This window comes from Hevea brasiliensis, chromosome 1, assembly GCF_030052815.1.
Source record: "Hevea brasiliensis isolate MT/VB/25A 57/8 chromosome 1, ASM3005281v1, whole genome shotgun sequence".
Taxonomy (NCBI): domain Eukaryota; kingdom Viridiplantae; phylum Streptophyta; class Magnoliopsida; order Malpighiales; family Euphorbiaceae; genus Hevea; species Hevea brasiliensis.
In genome coordinates this window covers 3,036,531-3,056,849 of record NC_079493.1, presented here as the reverse complement: position 1 = coordinate 3,056,849, position 20,319 = coordinate 3,036,531, and the positions used below count along the sequence as shown (strand labels likewise).

The 20,319-nt window shown below is 28.7% G+C and overlaps 1 protein-coding gene across 1 annotated transcript; it reads right to left on the bottom strand.

The window, feature by feature from the left end:
* Positions 1-7,956: 7,956 nt before the first annotated feature.
* Positions 7,957-12,651, bottom strand: LOC110645000 (auxin response factor 18). The gene is made up of 5 exons (XM_021797986.2): positions 12,031-12,651; positions 10,788-11,908; positions 8,657-9,558; positions 8,412-8,480; positions 7,957-8,254 (listed from the first exon to the last, which is right to left on the bottom strand). The coding sequence occupies exons 2-5, from the start codon at positions 11,856-11,858 to the stop codon at positions 8,173-8,175; spliced, it is 2,124 nt and encodes a 707-aa protein (XP_021653678.2). The 5' UTR covers positions 11,859-11,908; positions 12,031-12,651; the 3' UTR covers positions 7,957-8,172.
* Between the last annotated feature and the right edge of the window lie 7,668 nt (positions 12,652-20,319).

The following is a 20,319-nucleotide window of genomic DNA, read 5'->3' as shown; positions in this document are numbered from 1 at the left end:
TAAGGACTAAAATTGAGATTACTGAACGACATTTAGAAGTAGTTGACTACTTTTTTTATTCACTATCCTTAAAATTTTAATTTTCGAAATTATTCTAACGTTTTAAATCGTTAAAAGTTCATTAAAAAAATATTAATTTAAAATATAATTTGTCATTTTGACAAATAATTAAAATTTTTTTTTTCATAAAAGCTAAATCTTAAGAACTAAATCATCTTTATATTTCTTCAAGCATTTTCAAGGATCCAAGTTTTATTTTATTTTATTTTTCTTTATATATATTCCATCGGGTGGACTTTTGCTTTGGAAAAGGGGTGAACTTAGAAAAATTATTTATTATTTTAATATTTTTATAATTAAAATTTATTAAATTTAATTTTAAATTATTTTTTAAAATTTTCTAACTAATATATTTAAAAATGTAATTTTCTTAATAACAGTTTTAATAGCAATACCAAACAGCCCTTTAAATTTTATGCAAATCAATTTTTTACACTTTAACTTTTTCAACGGACATCATTCGCTTATTTAGAAATGGTAATAAATAGGGTATTTGCAAAAAACATTATAATTGAATTCAATTAATTTTTTAATAGTTGAATTCATTCTAAACCTAAATAAAATTTATTTTTAATTATCTAAACTCATTTCAAATTCGATTATTATTATTTAAAAAAAAATTATAACTCGTTATACATACATAAAAATATTTTTAATTAATAATTTATATTTTAAAAGTTTAATAATTTTATAAAATATTTAAATTCTATGTATTAAAAATATAATATATAAACATTTATAAATATTATTATAAAAATACATATTTTTATATTTCATTAATTATTTATATAAACGGTTTTGATAATGTATACCCAATACGGAAAAACTCGAATTTAATCAGAACCCGCCATGAGTATTACTCTTCAAATTCAAACTCATTCTAAACCTAATTATATACCGCTCAAATCATTCTATTAAAGTTTAGTCAGATTAGATACTCACAAATACTCGATCAATTACCATTCCTGATCCAGTTTGGTCAGTTTTATTTGCTTGGCCATGTTCAATGTTTCAACTAGCCAACCAATGAGGTTTAATTCATTGGTATTGAAGTAATCACTAATGCTAGATATAACTCACCCCAAAATCTGAACTAAGCGGATTGAATGCTTGGTAGTCCAATCCAAGTCAAGCAATCCAAATCCTAACATGGCTGATCAAGATGAGCCTCGACAAGGCTCAGCCACCTGTAAGGAGCCCTCACTCGATTTCAACACTCACCTAAATGACTCGAATTCGGAGAGACGCATTGACTCAAAAGAGACACCCATACCAAAAGATGCTCAGGGTTGATTGCCAATTACCCCAAACGATGCCAATGGCTATAAAGATACATTATAAAAAGGTGATTACCATGACACAAGATACGTTGCTATTCATTACCGAGTTTTTATTTCTTGTCTTAAACCTCTTACATTAGTAAACTCAAACTTGAGCGTCGTACTAATAGCTGCTATTATGCCATTGACTTCACTCTTTTCTTTTGTGCTCAAGTTATTCAACAGGGCCTATCGGAAATTCATTACAGCATTGGCTATAAAATCTAGAATTTCAGTCCCAATCACCAATGAATAAGAGAAAAATGTTTCAACTAGGCATGCAGGTGGTTAACTTTTAATGGTTGGTAAATATTAATATGTTGACGTTCTTCATTCTTGAGTTAAACACGTATGGAAATCAAATTTTTGGTTTAAGATTTTCAATAGATTGTTAAGTGTCTCTTGTGTAACGTCATCTTAGAATCCATAGATAAAATTTGATGGAGAAATGTTGCAGCCATTGGTGTCGTAAGGCTGGCTAATCACATGGTGTCGTAGCACTTACTTCAGTTCTGCATTGCCGTCATCAGAACACTAAAATTTGGCATTTTGATTATTATGTATTTGACTAATATCAATATCGATCCTTTTCCACTTTGGAGATCATGGAACTTCATTATGGTTTCAATAATTACATCATTTGCATGTAGAATACATAACTCTACTCACATCCAACCCAAAACTTTAATTTAACGAGTTTATAAATCATTTCTATTAATTATATATTTTTTATTATAATTCTAACACTTACATATTTCTAATAAGTAGTGTTTGCAATAAAACATCCCCTTATGCAATGGTGGCTTCATGTAAAAATGTTCTCCACTAAAAATTGTGGCTTCTATGATTATATGTCTTGCTGCTGTTGTATGTAGATTGTGCTCTTGAATTTGATGCTGTTCTTGTTTAATTGCTTATCTTTAAGCAAGAATGACAAGGTCGGAAATATCCTTTTTCCCTTATTTTCTTTTCTTTAATTGATGGACTATGCAATGAGATAATATTTCCACTTTCATAAATCCATCTCTGCTATGAAATTAGACATACAACTTTACAAAATAATAATAACAGGAGACACATAGAACAAGATGCATGTCTTGCAATGGTTGATAATCCCTTTCTTGTTTTTCAGGAGGCTTTTTGATATTACCTGCACTAAATAATCAGCGTGGCAATCAAAGAGTCAACTCTCGAAAGGCGAATATCTAATGTGGTGATCAAAATGTCAACATTTGAATGTATTTATATAGTTTTACTATAATGAAAGGGCAAGACACGATCATACAAATTCACAAACTCTAATTTTAATGTATCTCAAATTTCTTATAATAGAATTGCAATAAATAAAAAATATAATACAGAAGCTCTTTTTTCAAGATCAAGTTGAGTATAGATCAAGTGCTATCTTTGAAGATAAAGGGTTTAAAAAGCATAAAGATATACAAATGACGATGAAATAGGGACAAATCCTTGAGTTTAGTGATATGAAAAGACAAATTACCAAACAATTAATCTATAATGCAATAATTCATGATGAAGCTTATGGATATATGCTCTCTTTTAATATTGCTTCTGCCCTTTTCAGGCCAGTCTTTAAATTTTTCTGATGAGAAGCGTATAGATGACAAGCTTATAATAATGTTACAGATGCACAATTTTCATTTGTGGAGCAAGAAATGCAGACCTTTCTCATCATATTTTCTTTCCACCTTTGCCATCATTTTGAGTATGTACTTGGCAAAACATTCTTTCTTTGTCAAGAACCTACTTTATTATTATTATTATTATTATTATTATTATTCAATACAAGCTCAATAAGCCTAAATTATAAATGATTAACATTTTTCTTTTTTTTTCTCGTAAATTATTTTAAAATAAATAGATGAAGAGACTCAAATTTAAGATCAACAAACTATTAATTTAATTTTCCCATCTCTTGATTTTTATATATTTTAATTGAATAAAATAGAGTTAATTTTAATAATGATCCCTGAAATATTCTATTTATTTCTTTTTTTTTTAATATGATTCCATTGAAGAAAATTCTATCTATAAACCATGTATAATGAGAAAATTTTAATTCTATCTTTTCCTACAAACCTAAGCCTCAGAAGGCTATGGTGTTTCCATGTCAAAAGACTACTTGTTTATATGTTGCATATTGAAAATTACCATGACAATTTTATTTTTAAAAATTTTAATTCCTTAAATGTATGTCGATAATAAACTCACAGTCATTACAACATCCTTTTAGAAAAATATTACTTTTATTTAAAATTTATATCTTAAAGAGTAAAGTTTAAACTGCAATGAAATTCATACCGATTTATTAATAAGTATTCGCTTATTAGTATTGTAATCGACTTTAAAACTATAAAGTTATAAATTTGAATTTCCATTGGAGCTACCCAAAGATGAGAAAGGGTGTAGTAAGCGGTAAAATGCTTTGAGGAGTTGAAAATAAGCATAGATTTGAAGATTTCCAAATAGGTCAACATTGTGTGGGTCCTCGTCAATTTCTTTGAGTTTCATTCTTGAAAACGTACTCTTCAAGTGGGCTACTTAACGCGTTAGCTATAGCACTGCACGAGTCGATACGTACAGCTTGCACTATTCATTGTTTCATATCAATTTAAAAATTATTTGATCTCATTTTTTCAAAATAAAATATTTCTTTAATAAAGAAATCTAGATTTTTTATATTTACTGTATATATAAATTTTAATAAAAATATTTAATTTAATAATTATTAACCTTAATTTTATATTAAATTAACTTACGTTACATGCAACTTTTAATTAATGAAGGGAATGAAAATTATGTACCCATCAACTAGAAAACTCCAGGGGCTATTATGGAATTTCACTTCTTAAGAATTAAGATAATAGAGTTGATTAGCAATTACCAATTCTCAACTATACTACTGTAACCAACTGTGGAAAACATTCGAGATAATAGATTTTAAATTTACCGTGAGAAGTCAAAATATCATATTTATATATCGTGATTTATTCACCAGGGTCACCAGATTACTACCAGCCAGCGGTTAACACGGATATAAAATCATGATCATTACTGATCCAGAGAAGAAATCACAGCCGTACACGTAATGTACTAATCCAGATCTTTCACATCTTACACGTAACCTCATGGTGAACCTAACAATTTTTTATTTTTAAATAATTTGATCAAAATGCGGAAGAATACTCATGGGTCCACCGCACGAACGGGTCTTGAGGCCACGTCATCAAATCTGTGTCGTTTATTATCCTATATCTTAATTTGATTAATTAATACATTTTAATTTTAAATAAAAATATTACAATTTAAATAATATATTAATTATAAATTAAATAATTCATACACATATGAGAAAAAAAATAATTATTTTAATTATAAAATAATTATTAATAATGCCTTAATTGCCTTATATACTCCACTAATTAAAATGAGGCGAATCATCATTATGCTTGCTGCAATTAATCTAAAAATTAGTACTTATTTTGTGGAGGAATGATTAGATCAAAATGCATAAAAAAAATTATAATATTTTTTTTCATATAATAAAGAATAAAATATTACTATTATCTTAATAAAACTTTAATATTTATTATTTTATTTTTAATTTTTAATTTTAAATAATTTAATCATAATTTTTTAAATTAAAAAAATTTTTATCTAAAACCTAAAACATAATTTAAAATTTTTGACTTTGGCTACTTAAATAACCATGGAATTTTGACTCATGATTTTAAATAAAATTATGAATTTTAGATATATATATTTTTTAATTTTAAAAGTTGTTAGTGAAATTATCTAAAATTAACAATTTATATAAAATAAGCAATGCAAGTAAAAATTTTGATTTATTCAGGGAATAAGCCTATTAGATAAGGATATCTATCTCTCTCTCTCTCTCTCTCTCTCTATATATATATATATATATATATATATATAAACCACAAAGCTTGGAGTTTTTGGTGTTTGATATATCCAATTTCAGTTTGATTCTACATTTGAACATCATGAAATTTATTTTGAGCTCGATGATAAATTTCTTTCTATAGAATTGAATTAATTATAAATATTAATTATTGACCATATGTCTTAAATTAAGGGAATCATGATTGTAAATCTTAAAAACTCTATTTTTTATAATACAAAAAATATAAATGTTATTAAAAAAATGCAAAATCTAATTTAATAAATGTTTAGTACCATAAAAACTAAAGTAATTTTTTGATAATAAAGAAAATTATTAGTATAATGAAATGAGTGAACAAAAGAGGTGCTTGAGTTCTTGATCTTGTAATCCATTAAATGTTTGTGGAATTAATTATTATTCTTAGATCTTTCAATAGCAACATGTACATAACATCAATTTCCTTTTAATTTGTCTTATTAGCTCATCAAAAACATAAGCATTCAAATACCATTAACTTAACCTTTTGGATTCAGCATTCTATGCTAAATTTCTTCTCCTCCCAATGATTTCTTTATTAAATTTGAGATTTTTTTTTTCTCATACTTCTAAATGTACACCATTTGATTATTCCAACTATATATCATCAAGAAATGCATGAATTTTTCATTTCACTATGTTTAGAATTAGCGAAATACATATGTTCATCCATAAATTTTATAAAAAAAATTTCGTAGCATCTTAAACTTTTAAAATATTTCATAACACATCTCAACTCCTATAAATATTTTATAATATACTTCAAATTTTGTAAGATAAAAATAGAATCTGAAGGGTATCTTAATTCTACTTTATCAGAATTAAAGCGTACCATAAGATGCTTACATGAATTGAAATATGTTATGAAAAGCTTTAAAAGTTTAGAGTGTTACGAGATTTTTTTTTATAAAATTTAGGTGTTTTTGAGAACTCTAACATGGCAATGTAACTATTCTTTGTTCTTTGTTCATTTCTTAATTTTGATAAGGTTTTAACACTAAAAAAAAAAAAAACACCTTTAGCAGCAAAATTAAAGACGAAAATAATAAATTAGTGGTAGATTTTTTTTTTAAATAAGTAATAACATATAGCCATGCGTGGTAGTCTGGTGATTAATCTGATGAGATGGTCTTATCTCACATTGATTTTGACTCTTCGCATCAGCATTGAGTATGATGACTAAATATTATCTCTACTTATGAATGCAATGGGGTCAATGGTGAATTATCCAATAGTACGTTTCATGATGTACCACCTTGGTTTTGGTGGTAGGTTTCCTTCTTTAGAGTTAAATTAAATCGAGAATATCAACAGGTAACTTTGATTTTCAGGTCTAGTGTCTAAGGAAGCTATGAACATTATACTTAAAGAATCCTCATTTTAAAAAAAAAAAAATAACGTGTTTGGGATAAAATTAGCAGACAGAATTAGCAGCGAAATTAAATTCATCACTAATTCAGCAATAATTTCAATAATTTTCTTTTTTTTATAAATAATAAAAAAATAGCTTAGAAATTTAATCTTCCTATAAAAATTGATAATGTTTTAATGAAATTATATATGGCATTTGAAGGTAGTGATGAAATGGTAAAACGTGAATCCCAATAATAATTGAATGAGAAACCAAATCCCAGATTCTAAGGGTTTGGAACTTAAAAGCACAAAGAAAATTGGACATTGAAAACTTTTTGATAAATGTTTGTCTTTGCATTCCCAATCCCATCCCATCCCTAGATTTCACCCCTTTTTCCATTTGGCCCTCATTCCCATGTTCTTGACCATTCCATATCTTTCCTTCTCATCAATATGTCCGTTTGTGTTTGTGTACTTGTTTTTAAATACAAATTTCTACATTATCTCACAATTTTTATTTTTATTTTATTATATCTATGTTGTGAGTATATATATATATATATATATATATTTTTTCAAATAGATAATTAAAAAATATTAGATTAATTAATTATAATAAGTTTTTTTAAAATTTTTAATATTTTTTTAGATAATGTTTATGATATTTTTTCTTATTTTAATATTTGTTTTTAATTTCCATAAAAATTAAAATGAAAAAAGAGAAGTGGGCATCACAGGATGTGGGGTGGAGTCAAATCCAAAGCCCAAGGGGGCATTGCTGGACCAAAATCAAAAGCGCAGCCACCGAAACAGCGACACAACTGGGAACTCACGTCGCCTCTTCTAGTAGCCTTTGGGTCCACCTGCACGTGTGCTTCTTTTATCTATATATTAATCAATACAATTTTTTATAATTCTTTAATTTAAACAAGTATATGATCCATTAGTAAGTGAGAACAGTAAGTAAACCACCATTAGAGCATCACCACTGTGTACTGCACTACGCTTTTTCCTCCAAGCCTTCAAGCCAAGGTTATCATGCACTGTTTTCCCTTTCATTCATTGGCACCGTCAGAAACCGAAACCCCACCTGATATGCATAGCTAGCAGAGTATATGATCTTCACAGAAATATCATGTTCTAGTCATCCCAAGCTCATGAATTAACAATCTTGGTAGCGCACAGTTTTCTCACACTAGTTATTTTGCTAGCCATTTTGTAGAAACAACAAGATTAACTGCCATAGGTGGAATCAAAACAAAATGGAGGCAAGAAAACTTCACCATAATATTAAGCAGAGAATATTCAGTACAATAAACACTGATGCTAATAAGAAATACATTCAGATAACAGCTTTAATAAGAGATGGGAGATTGTAGTTCTTTATCCTGTTTCTCCTATCTATATATAACAAGAACTGAAAACTATTCAAAATCCAGTTATTCTATCTGCATCTACTCTCATATCCCACGCACTATGTTATGCAAATATGCTCAAGGGACCAGTCTTATTTGAAGCCTCTAGACCATTTTCAGTGCTCCGCATACCAGTGATCCATGGCCTGCAAGAAACATTACAAACTTTGACAAGTGATAAATGATGCTTGAGACCAATAAATTTGGAAATTTGATTGCCAAGTGAAAAAAAAGGATAATATTTTTGAAGGGAGAAGATTTCCTTGTGGAAATCGGATAACTTTATTTCATCTCCTTTCTTACCTTCCAATATTGTCACTGCTAGCTGGATTCATCAGAATTGTCAACCTTTTTGCTGTTTTTGTGAAGACACTGCATTTCCAGCAAGAGTGAAGTAGAAATTATAACACATTTAGTACCAAAGAAGCCCACTACATATATAATTGAAAATTTAGCTGTCGTGTTGAACTCATAAATCAAATTACTAAATGAATGAGGCAAAAAGGTAAACGATGAGGAAAGAACTTTTCTTTTCTTCACAATAGTACCTGAATGGCTCATCTCCCATCCGTTTAACATCACCCATTGCATCTCGGTAAAGAACATGGCTGAAAATATCTGATCTTTCTATCCCAAACATTTTGGCCAACCTACTATGCAGCTCTTCATAAGATCCAAGAACAGATAAGTCAAGGGTCCGACCTACATCCTCTGATTCCAAGAAAACCTTGCACTGACCAGCATCCAAGCCCGTATCAGTGTTACGAAGATTTTGCCATGACAACCCAGTATTGGCTGGCTTTTCTGGCAAAGTTTGCTTCTCATGAGCAGATCCTAAAACGTCATGACTTTTTACTTTTTCTAGACTCTCGTCAGACGAAAATTTTCTACTGAGAACTTGTGAGACTGCATCAGTGGAACAGCTATGAGAAATCTGCTGCTCAGTGAGTATTGGTTGACCAAAAAGTAAAAATTGGTGCGTCTTTACATTATCAGATTTCTCAGAATTTGTATTAGAGTTCCCCATTGTCAACAAGCAAGATAAATTCTCATTGCTGTTTGTATGGCCTTTCATGAAACTTTCAGAAATTCTAGAATGTGAATTGAACCGCTGGAGACCAGATAAAAACAGCCCTGACTGCATTTTGTTGTTAAGCTGGAGATCTGATAAAGATATTCCAAATTGAGCATGCCTGGCTCCCTGTATGCCTGCAGGAGTGTTATCAGATAGACAACACAAGGGGCTGCTAGGCCCAAGGGGGTTGCCTAAAAATGATGGCCATTGAAATTGGCCATCAAGGGGAAAGTCTAAGTGTTGCGGGAGCCGCAACTTCTTCCTTGGTGGTGAGAAAGGTGACAGGTGGATGACTGGCATGTTTGACACCAATTCAACCAACCATGGGTTGACACGTTTTACGTTCTGCAACAAATCCGGCTCATCCCATGTCACCTGCAATGAGGATTTGCAGAGATACGTAAGGACCAAAAACAAAATGAGATACCAGAAGCAGGGCTATTTGGGCACGAGAATAATTCTCAAATGCAAGGGAACAGAATAAAAGCATTAAGACTCTAATGATTCTGTATTAACAATCACCACTGTAAAATGCATGAAACGGCATACTCAACGCACCAAATGCATCAATGTAGTATAGTTTGATAATCTAAGATTGATTGGATCATTTTAAAAGAATAATAATACAAATGTATTTACTAATTAAAAAGAAATCACAGACAATTAGATTAAACAAGCATCACAACTTGTGCAACAATGTGTAGAGAATCCTCAAATAAGTTATTTGCTCAAACTCAAAGATTATATATTTCTGGTAACCTATATGACAGACACCATAATTTCTACATCATTTATTGAATATGCCATGTCAGAAACTCCTATCTGTTCCCGTGTGGAGCTTATTAAACAATCAAAGGACAAAATTTACAATTTCTGCCAGGTGGAGTACAGCATGAGGGATGATAGTCATTATACAGATCAAGCAGATCATGACACGAAGAGAACTCGAAAATAGAAAAAAAAACTGAAAGACAAAATGATGTGACCTCATCAATAAAAAATGGGACAATGGTCACCCTTTTAATATAAATGAGCAGGTACACTAGCTATAATGTGATCTGTTTCAATTTATCAGAAAGTTCAATTAAGATAGTAAATACCCGACCACTGATTCAAAGAAACTTTATCGTGTACTGAAGTATACGTTTCATCAACCAGCAATATTCTTAACATATGATTTCCACAAATATCATCCCAAAGATCCATTTATATCCAACAAATTGGTTGGTGTTCCAGGTATGAGGAGTTTGGCAATTGCAGCCAATCCCTGACAGAAGATACTATAACTGAATACCAGAAGTAAAATAGCATCCACATCTTCATCCTCCAAGAATATTTATTAATAAAGATGCTTATCCTACAGATAAAAGTGTTGCAAATGAGAGACACAGGAAGCCAATCAAGTCTTCAGGCAGCTAACTGATGGTTTAGATTTGAAAGAAAGTGATGTAACTCTGAATGTTTAACATATTAGTGACTCAAATAATCCAAAACTGCAAGAACTAAGAATTAAAAAAAAAAAAAAAAAAAAATTAAACAAATGCTAAATTGAGCAACATAATTTACAATGAAAATTGATAATAAAGTGAAGAAAAAAGTAGAACCTGGAGAAGCCGCCAAGGAGAATTAGGCCATCGAATGAGATCAGAAACCTGAACAGAGGCTACAGTCCCCATGAACCAGCTAACCCGCGAAGAATCCTCTGTCTCAAAGGCCATCTTGAACCTCATACCAGAGTACCACTGGATCCTCATTGCAGCCCTCACCGAAGAAGCCTTAACGCAAAACTCCGGTGTGCTTGCCCTTGGGTAATAGACAACCTCAAATGGTTGACCGTTGGCTGCAAGCGCCGCCGCCTCCAAAACCTCTTCAGGCCTTACTTTTTCCCTCCCTCTAAGCCCCCCATTTCGCATTCCCTTATTCTCATCTTCTCTCAGAAAAAGGGAAAACCCACCATATGGTTTAACATAACTAGCATTTGCAGTCCATCCAGACGGAGGTGACGACGACTCAGGCCCATTTCCAATCCCAGTTCCTCGCTTGGCGCGGCGAATTCCTACGAAGAGATCGCCATTTTCAGCTCTAAGGAAAACAATTGAATCCCCAGCAACCAATTTCTTCTGGTTTACAAACGTGCTCCACCCAGTAGTCAACAAATGCCTTCTCGGCGTCCCTCTATAAATATGCCTAAACTTCCATATCTCGCCATGAACATCCTTGGCAACAACCGTCTGCACCGGTGGATCTGCCGAGTAATCCAACCGGGGAAATATAGTCTCTGCACAGTACCGTGGCACAGAGAAACCCCCTCCGTTATTAGCATCAGATTGAGTTAGCGTCTTCGCAAAAGAAGCAGGCTTCTCTGTGTTATTGCCATTATCGCATATACCCATTTCTTCCCCGAAATCAAGTTCGTTGTTTGGCAATGCGACGAGGCTAATCTTTGCGTAGACTTCGTCGGTTTCTAAATCGGCGAGGTACTTGACAGCTGCCACGCGACATAGGATAAGGGCCGGGATTCTAAGGGAGGAGGAGAAATCGACCGGAGATTGGGAGTGCTCGGCGTGGCCTTGAGGAAAGTAGAATACTCTGGAATTCACCGGAGGGATCTGTACCATGCTTCCTGAGCAGGCGTGCCATAACTGTGGATCCAAGCTCTTCTCCAGCTCTTTCATTGCTTCTGGCAGCGGTGGACTTGATGTTGGCGAAGAGAGTTCTTGAAATGCTACAGAAATGGAAGTGAAATCAAAATCAAAATCAAATTTAAACAAAGAAGAGAAGAACAAGAAGACCACAGTTCATTAATTAAAGACTATAATTTTTATCAATTGTGTATTATATATTTACCTGTTAGGTGTTAAGTGAAAGAAAACACACACTGCAACAGAGCAAAAGAGAACACCTTTCTTCTCTGTCTGCTACTTCCAAAAAATGGAACACCTTTACAAGCTCTATAAAAATCTATGTGACAGTGCCATGTATCAAAGTTTCAACATTTACTGCAAAAGTATCAAAAACCCCCCCAAATAATCTATCGATTATCTTCTGAAATGAATAATTTAAGAGCTGAAATTTCTCTTCATCACTGAAGAAAACCCAATTCCTCTTTTAGTCCAAGGAACAAGCTCTTCTTCTTCACTTAAAAAAGCTGAATTCTTGAACGACGTGACAGTATATTTCCACGCACAGACAGACAGACATTAATCGGCGATCAAATACTCAGCAGCACCTTCAATCCGCCAAATTACCTTCCAACAAAACCCCAAATTTTAAATCACACCCATTTTACTGAAACAAAAGCTACCCTTTTCTCCCCTCTTTCCTCTTTTTTGAAGATCAACCTGAAATTTTTGTTTTTATTTTTGTTGGTTTCGATCAGATCTCACAAAATCCAACTCTCTCTCTCTCTCTCCAACTCTCTCCACAGAACCGAAAGGAAACAAATAAAGAAATCATGAATGGACACATAGAGTAAAAAAGTGTTTATTTATTGAACCAGGGAATTTATTGCCAATTAAATTCATTGTTTTTCTTTAATCATCTCGCCTCATGATATAATGGCTAAAATATCGCGGTTTTTTTAACCTCTGAACTCGTAACTGGGACTGGACAGACAGAACTTAACCCTGGTTTAAAAAAACAGACACACCCCAAACACGCAATTGTCGGATTAAAAACCGTAGTTAATAGAGCCCATCGGGTTTCCGGTACCGTACCGATGGTTGAATTTTACTCTCCTTTACAGCGCGTCAATTTCTTGAAGATTTGTGATTGACTCGTGTGATGCACGCTCTTTCGAGGCTTTGAGGGAGATATTTTTTTCTTTGCAAGGTAAAGTGAAAGAGTCGGCGATCTTTTGGTGGGGATACGTAATGCTGACCTGAAGGATGAAGCGGAAGGTTGTTGGAGAGGGGTAAAAAAACAATAATAATAATAAAATAAATAAATAAAACAATTTTTTTATTTTCTAGAAAAAGTATTTGTTTTTTCATATTATGGCGATGATAAATTATGGTTGCAAGTAGTTCATTGTAATTATTTTTCGAATTTAATCAACATTTTTAATTTATTTAAAATTAAAATTTTTCATTTTTAAAAATAATTTTATTTACTTAAAATCAAACCGATTGATTTCAATTTAATTTAAAATTAATTGAATTTACTTTTGATTTCATATTAAATTGATTCAATTGTAATTTGATTTTAAATTAAAATCGGACCGTAACCATGATTAATTGTAATGGGTGATAATTAATCGAGTAGAAATTAATTTATATACGGTTCTCTTATAAATTGTTTTCCTGTTTGTAATTATTTTGAAAATTAATTTAAAAATCAACAAATATTTCTTTTGATTAAGAAATAAATTTTCATGAAATGAACAAAGTCTACATGATGAAAAAATTTTTTGAATTAGGATAAATGATTAAAAAATTCAAAATTTGTCATAAAAAAATCAAAATTTTATGTGTATTTCCAATTTTATCCGTGTACTAAGTTATTATTGCATAAGTTAAATTTGAATTTTATGATTAAAATTTAAATTTAAATAGTAATTTTGCTCATACATTGCCCATTATTTATTATTTTATTTTAATGGTATAATTTAATATATTTTTTTCATATTTTATGTTTTTATAATTATATTATAAAATTTTATTAATGATTTAATTAATTATGATTTATTTTATGTGTGAATATATAAATTTTTTTAATAACAACCGATATAATATTATATTTGATAAAAGATCTAAAAATATATAACATTTCATTTTAAATTTTAAAATAAATTTATTAATAGATTATTGTTTATTACTTTTTAAATTAGTTGATATATATTAATATAAAAAAAAAACATATATGTGCCGTGGCATTTTTAAAGTATCATTATTAAAATTTTTAAATTTAAATATATGAAATATTTTTAAAATAAAGTTTAAATTCTATAGATAATTTTGTAGTGAATAATTATTTTATTATATATATTAATATAATTTTTTTTAAAAAATAGTTCACCCTTTTTCTAACTCAATTAAAAGTTTAATTAAAAAATATTATTTTTGGAGATATATAATATGATGAGCCATAATATGATTAGCAGAGTTTTACAATACTTAAAATAATAAATTTAAGAATTTTAAAATTCATAAAAGGTGCAATAAAAAGGAATTTAAGATTATTATTATTATATAAAAATTTAGCAATTAAAATTTGAAAACATTTAAATAAAAATTATTTTTTTATAAGAATAAAATATTGATGTTCAATATGATAAATTCATTTTTTATATAAAAAATATAAAAATAAAATAAGAGGCTATGCTATGGGTAATATTTATAAATATAAATTTTTTATAGGTAATTATCTATAAGTTTTGTTTAATAGAACAAAAAATTAGTTATTGACTTAACTATTATAAAATTTTGACTCAACCACTACTTTAAATACCCTTTAATTAAGATTATATATGGAAGATTTCATATTTTAGGAAAACTAAGAAAAAAAAAAAAGATTGTTTATATTATTTTAAATAATTAATTATACACATAAATTAATAATAAAGATATGTCGATTTCGTCACCTGCAACTGAGGTGTATATATGGGTTGGTTGAAAATCATTCCTTGTAACATGACTTGTTGAATTAGATGAAAGAAATGAGTTACTAGGGAAAACTATCAAGACGGCATGTTCATGCAAAGAATAGTTCTACTTGTTTCTTGCTCAGGCAAAAAGATGCCTCATCATTCCCAATTTTACTCTCCTTTCCAATTTTTTTTCCCCCGATAGTTTTGGTGAGGGGAGATTTCTCTTTTTTTTAGGTCAGATAATATCATTATATCATTAATCTTATTAAGGGATTATGATAGATTTTATAAATCAGTTATTAATAAAGACGTATCAACCTAATAGTAGTAATAATTAAGTCTTATCAACTGAATCAACTTTCATTGGCTACTATTTCATTTCTTTATCACGTGCGTATTTATTATAGAAAATTTCTTATTTAGACCCAGTTCATCATAAATTTAAGATATAAATACGTGGGATTCATTTATTTAATACGTGAGTCTCACTATAGTTCATGATAAATTAGGTTTAAATAAAAAAAATCTCTCGTTATATATAAAATTATTAAATTAAGCGCACTAAAAAATACTGAATTTTAATCCTTTTTATGCTCACATAAATGTAATTTTCTTCACTGAAAATTAAAACCTATATCTACGAGTGAACGAACACATGCTTTCAGTGTATTATATAATTTATCTAAGTTAATATTGAATTAAACTAAGTTAAAGCGATAACATTATATATGTGCATTGTTGAAAGATGTAAGCTAACACTTCATATTGAAGTGTCCTAACATTACTTGATTTTCTCATGTTGTTTGATTCAATGACAATATGGTCACCCATCACCCTCTTAATTGTTACTTCATTTCTACAAAATACAAAGTGATTTTCAGTCGTTTCTTCTTGTATATTTTTAGAAAATTATTCTCCATTTATCTTTCCAAATATAAACCTCCAAATTATACATAGAAAAAGACTATATCATTTTTTTTATGTAATTTTAATAATTATATTAAAGAAAATATTTTTTTTTATTTAGCAACAGTGACTAGACTCTAATATTACTGAATTAAAAACTCATTAATAAAGAAAATAGTTTAATATATTATATAAAAAGCAATCCATTAATTGGGTGATTCAATTATCTTTCAAAATAAAAGTATAATGATCCAATTTATTTAGAAAGTTTCTTTTTTTTTTTTTAACTAATTTCCTTGTTTAAGAAATAAGGCTTGAAAACATTTCATAGCATCATTAATTACAAGCTCCCTTTCTATTTAAGCAAATTAATTGCTAGTTTACAAGTAATTTGTGAAGCTTGAGAGAGTTTTTTTAAAAGATTTCAATCTAGTTTTGTCCTAGCTTTAAGACAACTACTTCTCTCTAATCAACACACAATGCTTGGATTAAAAGCTCAATTTTGAAGTATGAAGACAAACATATATGTATAACAATTAATATAAGATAAATTCTTGTCAATATTAGTAATCCTAATCCTAATTATATAAGGCACTAATTGGTTTTTAAAGAATCTAATTATCATTACCATTTAACAAGCAATTACAAGTTTAAATAAAAAACCCATTTAAAGAAACAAAGAAATTGAAAGCTTTTGGTGAAGTAACAACATCACTACCAACATAAAACATCAAGACAATTAGTTGGACAATTAAGACCAACTTGAAAACTTGTTCTTGTTGTTATATATATACGATTAGGAAATGGGTTGGCGAAGAATATAATCGACATTGATACAGACACAACATACACCACCACCTTCATTCATATGTGGCCTATTACAATATATCAATTTTAAATGATATGATTAATTATAGTTAGAGATTCCTAATTAGTTAAATTTTATACTTTTCAACTTGATCCATTTATAGGATGCCACATTGCCGTTCCTTAAACTCAACCAAGCCATGCATACCCATGCTTAGGGTTATTAATTAGTGTGTGTCTCCGAGCCTTAATTAGCATGTTGGGTTGCCTTATGATAATTGATCCTCATGCTAAAGAAAGTCCAAGACGTTTAAATTTGATGAATTTCTAATCTCTTGTCATATCATAATTAATATATATATAATGGAAGTAACTCTTAAGTTTAATACATGAACCGTTTCAATAGTCTTTTATACTTTTTGAGTCCGAAAAAATTTCACATGATATCAGAGTAAGTTACATTTTAGAAAAAAAGCTAGAATTATTCCATTTTGCTTGAGACAATCTCAAGCTCAGCATATAAATTATGTCGATAATCTTCCGCAATCTTCGAATTAGAGAAAATTTCATAATATAAGAGAAAAACTAAAATTTAAAAATGTAAAAAAAAGATAAATTTTTATTAAATTATGATTTTGCCATCATCAAAAATGTTATTTATGCTGTAATATATATAGTTAATTAATTTTATGACGACCTAATAAAAGAGGAGTAATGTTATGATTTGTAGTGGTATATATTAGGTGTGAAAATTAATAATAAAAAAATTATTTTTGAAATTTTTTTATATAAATGCGATATATTATAAATTTAAAATATAAATATACGATATTTGTATATTTAATAGATAGATCTTATCATACATTTTGTGTCTTGAGTTTATAATAAATAAGGCCTATGGGAACTTATAATTATTTTTTTTTCATTATTTTTTTTTCAATTTGAAATTTTATTTCAAACTTATAGACATGCTTTGGACGATTTTTAGTTTATTGTGAGCAAAAATTAATCAAACATTAATTTATCAACCAAAGTCTTACAACCAAATCATAAAGGCATATAACTAAAATAGATGGACCATCCTATTCACATTTCATACCTTTAATCATTCATTGCAGACGTAACTTTCTTATTTGCTTTTAATTAAGCAAACAAATTGACCAACCAATTATAATTTCATATACATGTTCACTTTCTTATTTGGAAATTTTCTAGGCAAATATAACTTAGATTTAAAATCTCTTAATTTCAAAATCACTTACCCTTTTACTTAATAAGGCATATTTTATCACAAGTTTAGATAGAACTTATCATATTTTATTTTAATTTTTTAATTAAATATATAAATAAAATTTATTATAATTTTATATAATATAATATTTATAAATTGATTGAATATATACACTCTTCCTTTCCTTTAAAAAAAGTAGGTTGGTGTAATTTTCTGAGCCAACCCATTGCATAACTTAGGCCTAAAAAGTGTGACAACAAAAATAAGTTAGAGAAGTTTAGATCTTTGACAAGTTTGGAGAACCATCAAGTCCACATCTTCTTCTTCTTCTTCTTCTTCTTATCTGATACCTCTTCTCCATGATCATTTTGGATGTCATATCAAATGTTAAATATAGAATATATGTATATGAGTTATATAAAAATAAAAATTTTATTAAAATTATTATAATTTTAATAATAATTTATTTTTATTATTAATTTATATATTCATATATTTTATTTATTAATTAAAAAAAATACTTTTGTAGAGATAAAAAAGAGTAAATTATATAAAAATAAAATGTAATTAAAAAAAAAAAGTCCTCGTCCTTATAAAGCTAACAGTTTTGTCTCTTTCCATAATATTTGCCTTCTCATAGCAAAAATTGCCCTTTTTTTTTTTTTTTTCCTTTCATCGTTAAACCAAACATTGCTTTTTGGGCCCCACCCCCCTCCCCTGACTACTCCGTCTATAAAACGACAACCCACAGATTCAAATCATCACTGTCCTAAACACAACACGACACATGCTCCGCATTGCTAAAATGCGGTATGGGTGCATTTACTGTAACGTATTCCCCTAACAGCTAGAGACAGGCAAACCCGGCAGCTTGGGGTCGTACAAAGTTGACGAGTGGCTGATGAGATGACACGTGGCGGAATCACATTGAATTTTTGGAACTCAACGTAACGGTGGATTGTGGGGCCGTACGGCGGGAATTTTGGGGATGGACTCGGACGAGTTGACCCGGGAGTCTAAGTGTGGGTTTGACTCGTCCTAGTGGTGGGCTATGGCCTGAGAGGGAAGTTTGGAGTAATGAAAGAAAGGACCGTGTCACCTGCCATTTCTTAAATACCCATTCAATTCATTACAAACAGACATGCCCCATGGAGTGCCTTGTCTGCCTTCTCATCACGTGACTTCCATGTATGCTTTTCATCCTTATTATTATTGAATTCACCATTTTAACCTTGAAAATAATTTATTTAATTAGTTATTGATTATTAAACTATAGCTTAATTTTTACAATAGTTTAGTTGTAAGTACCTAAAGTATTATAAAATATTTTAATTTCTTAAATTATAATTTTTTTTACTAATGACATTACTAATTTCAAATTATTTTACAATTAATTAATTAATTTTGTTAAATTAATATGGTCAATTTTATGAATGAAAATGTAAGGTTGATTGATGTGATGGGGAATTAATTAGGAAGTGGTTATGTTATGATTTGTTAAAAAATGAAAAGGATATAATGCCAAAATGTGTAGATGAAGGCCTAAACTAGCTAAAAGTTGGTGGGTGGTTGCCCAATGTTGGTTGTAAGTTTGGGCTATAATATTTCTCTACATATTTTATATATTATACCAGCGATAATTTAATTTAATGGTTAAATATATATTATTTATCTAATAAAATAATTTTTATAATTATTAAAAAAAATACATATTAAACAAAAAAAAATACACATTATTTAATAAAACTATAATAATTTTATTAAAACATACTAAGCCTTAACTGCCTATTCTTTAATTTCTTCTTTTATCTTTGATATACTTAATCAAACTATAAATTTATAATTTTATACCTAATTAATGGACTTATCCAAATTCATAATATACTTAAATTTATATTTAATTTAAATAATTTAAATTCAAATAACTCATAGATATAAATATTAATCTCACAATTGATCTAACAAATTTAAAATTGATAAGTTTTGATGTGATTTGATTAATTCAAAAAAAAAAAAAATATTTTTAGTAAAAATAATATTTTAATTTAAAACTATATATAATCAATAAACTGATCATTTGATTTAAAGTTTTTATTTTATATAGTAATACACTAAATAATTCAAAATAACTAAACTTAAAATGACTCTATATGATTCCGTTCCACTACCCAACTTGATTGCTAATACTATTTCTCTAGCAAAGAAAAAAATTGGATAAAAATAATAATTCAAACTAACTAATTCTAAAATGATTTCATTTAATTCATACCTATTTTAAAATTATTTTTAGTTTTTAATATTTAATTAAATTTAATTTTTATTAGTATAATTTATTTTAAATAACATAACCAATTAAATTTAGTCAGATATATCACTAAATTACTATGGTATTTTGAGTAGACCCGATGTTCTCACTTTCAACATTGATATATTATATAGATTATCCATTAATTGTATTTTTTTTTTATTAATTTTTTATTTTAATTAATTATTTTTTATAAAATTTTATATTTAACTGAAATTAAGTATAAGCAGAATTAATAATTTTTAATTTATATGACCTTTAAAATTAAGATTTTTAAATTTATATAAATCTTAAAATTAA

What these genes read in the sequence shown, in the direction of transcription:
- LOC110645000 (XM_021797986.2), bottom strand. Translation starts at nt 11,858, where the DNA reads ATGAAAGAGCTGGAGAAGAGCTTGGATCCACAGTTATGGCACGCCTGC. An exon ending in CTCCTTGGCGGCTTCTCCAG is followed by an intron (nt 9,559 to 10,787) that starts GTTCTACTTTTT and finishes TCCTCATTGCAG; the next exon opens with GTGACATGGGATGAGCCGGA. An exon ending in AGCAGTGACAATATTGGAAG is followed by an intron (nt 8,255 to 8,411) that starts GTAAGAAAGGAG and finishes TGTTTCTTGCAG; the next exon opens with GCCATGGATCACTGGTATGC.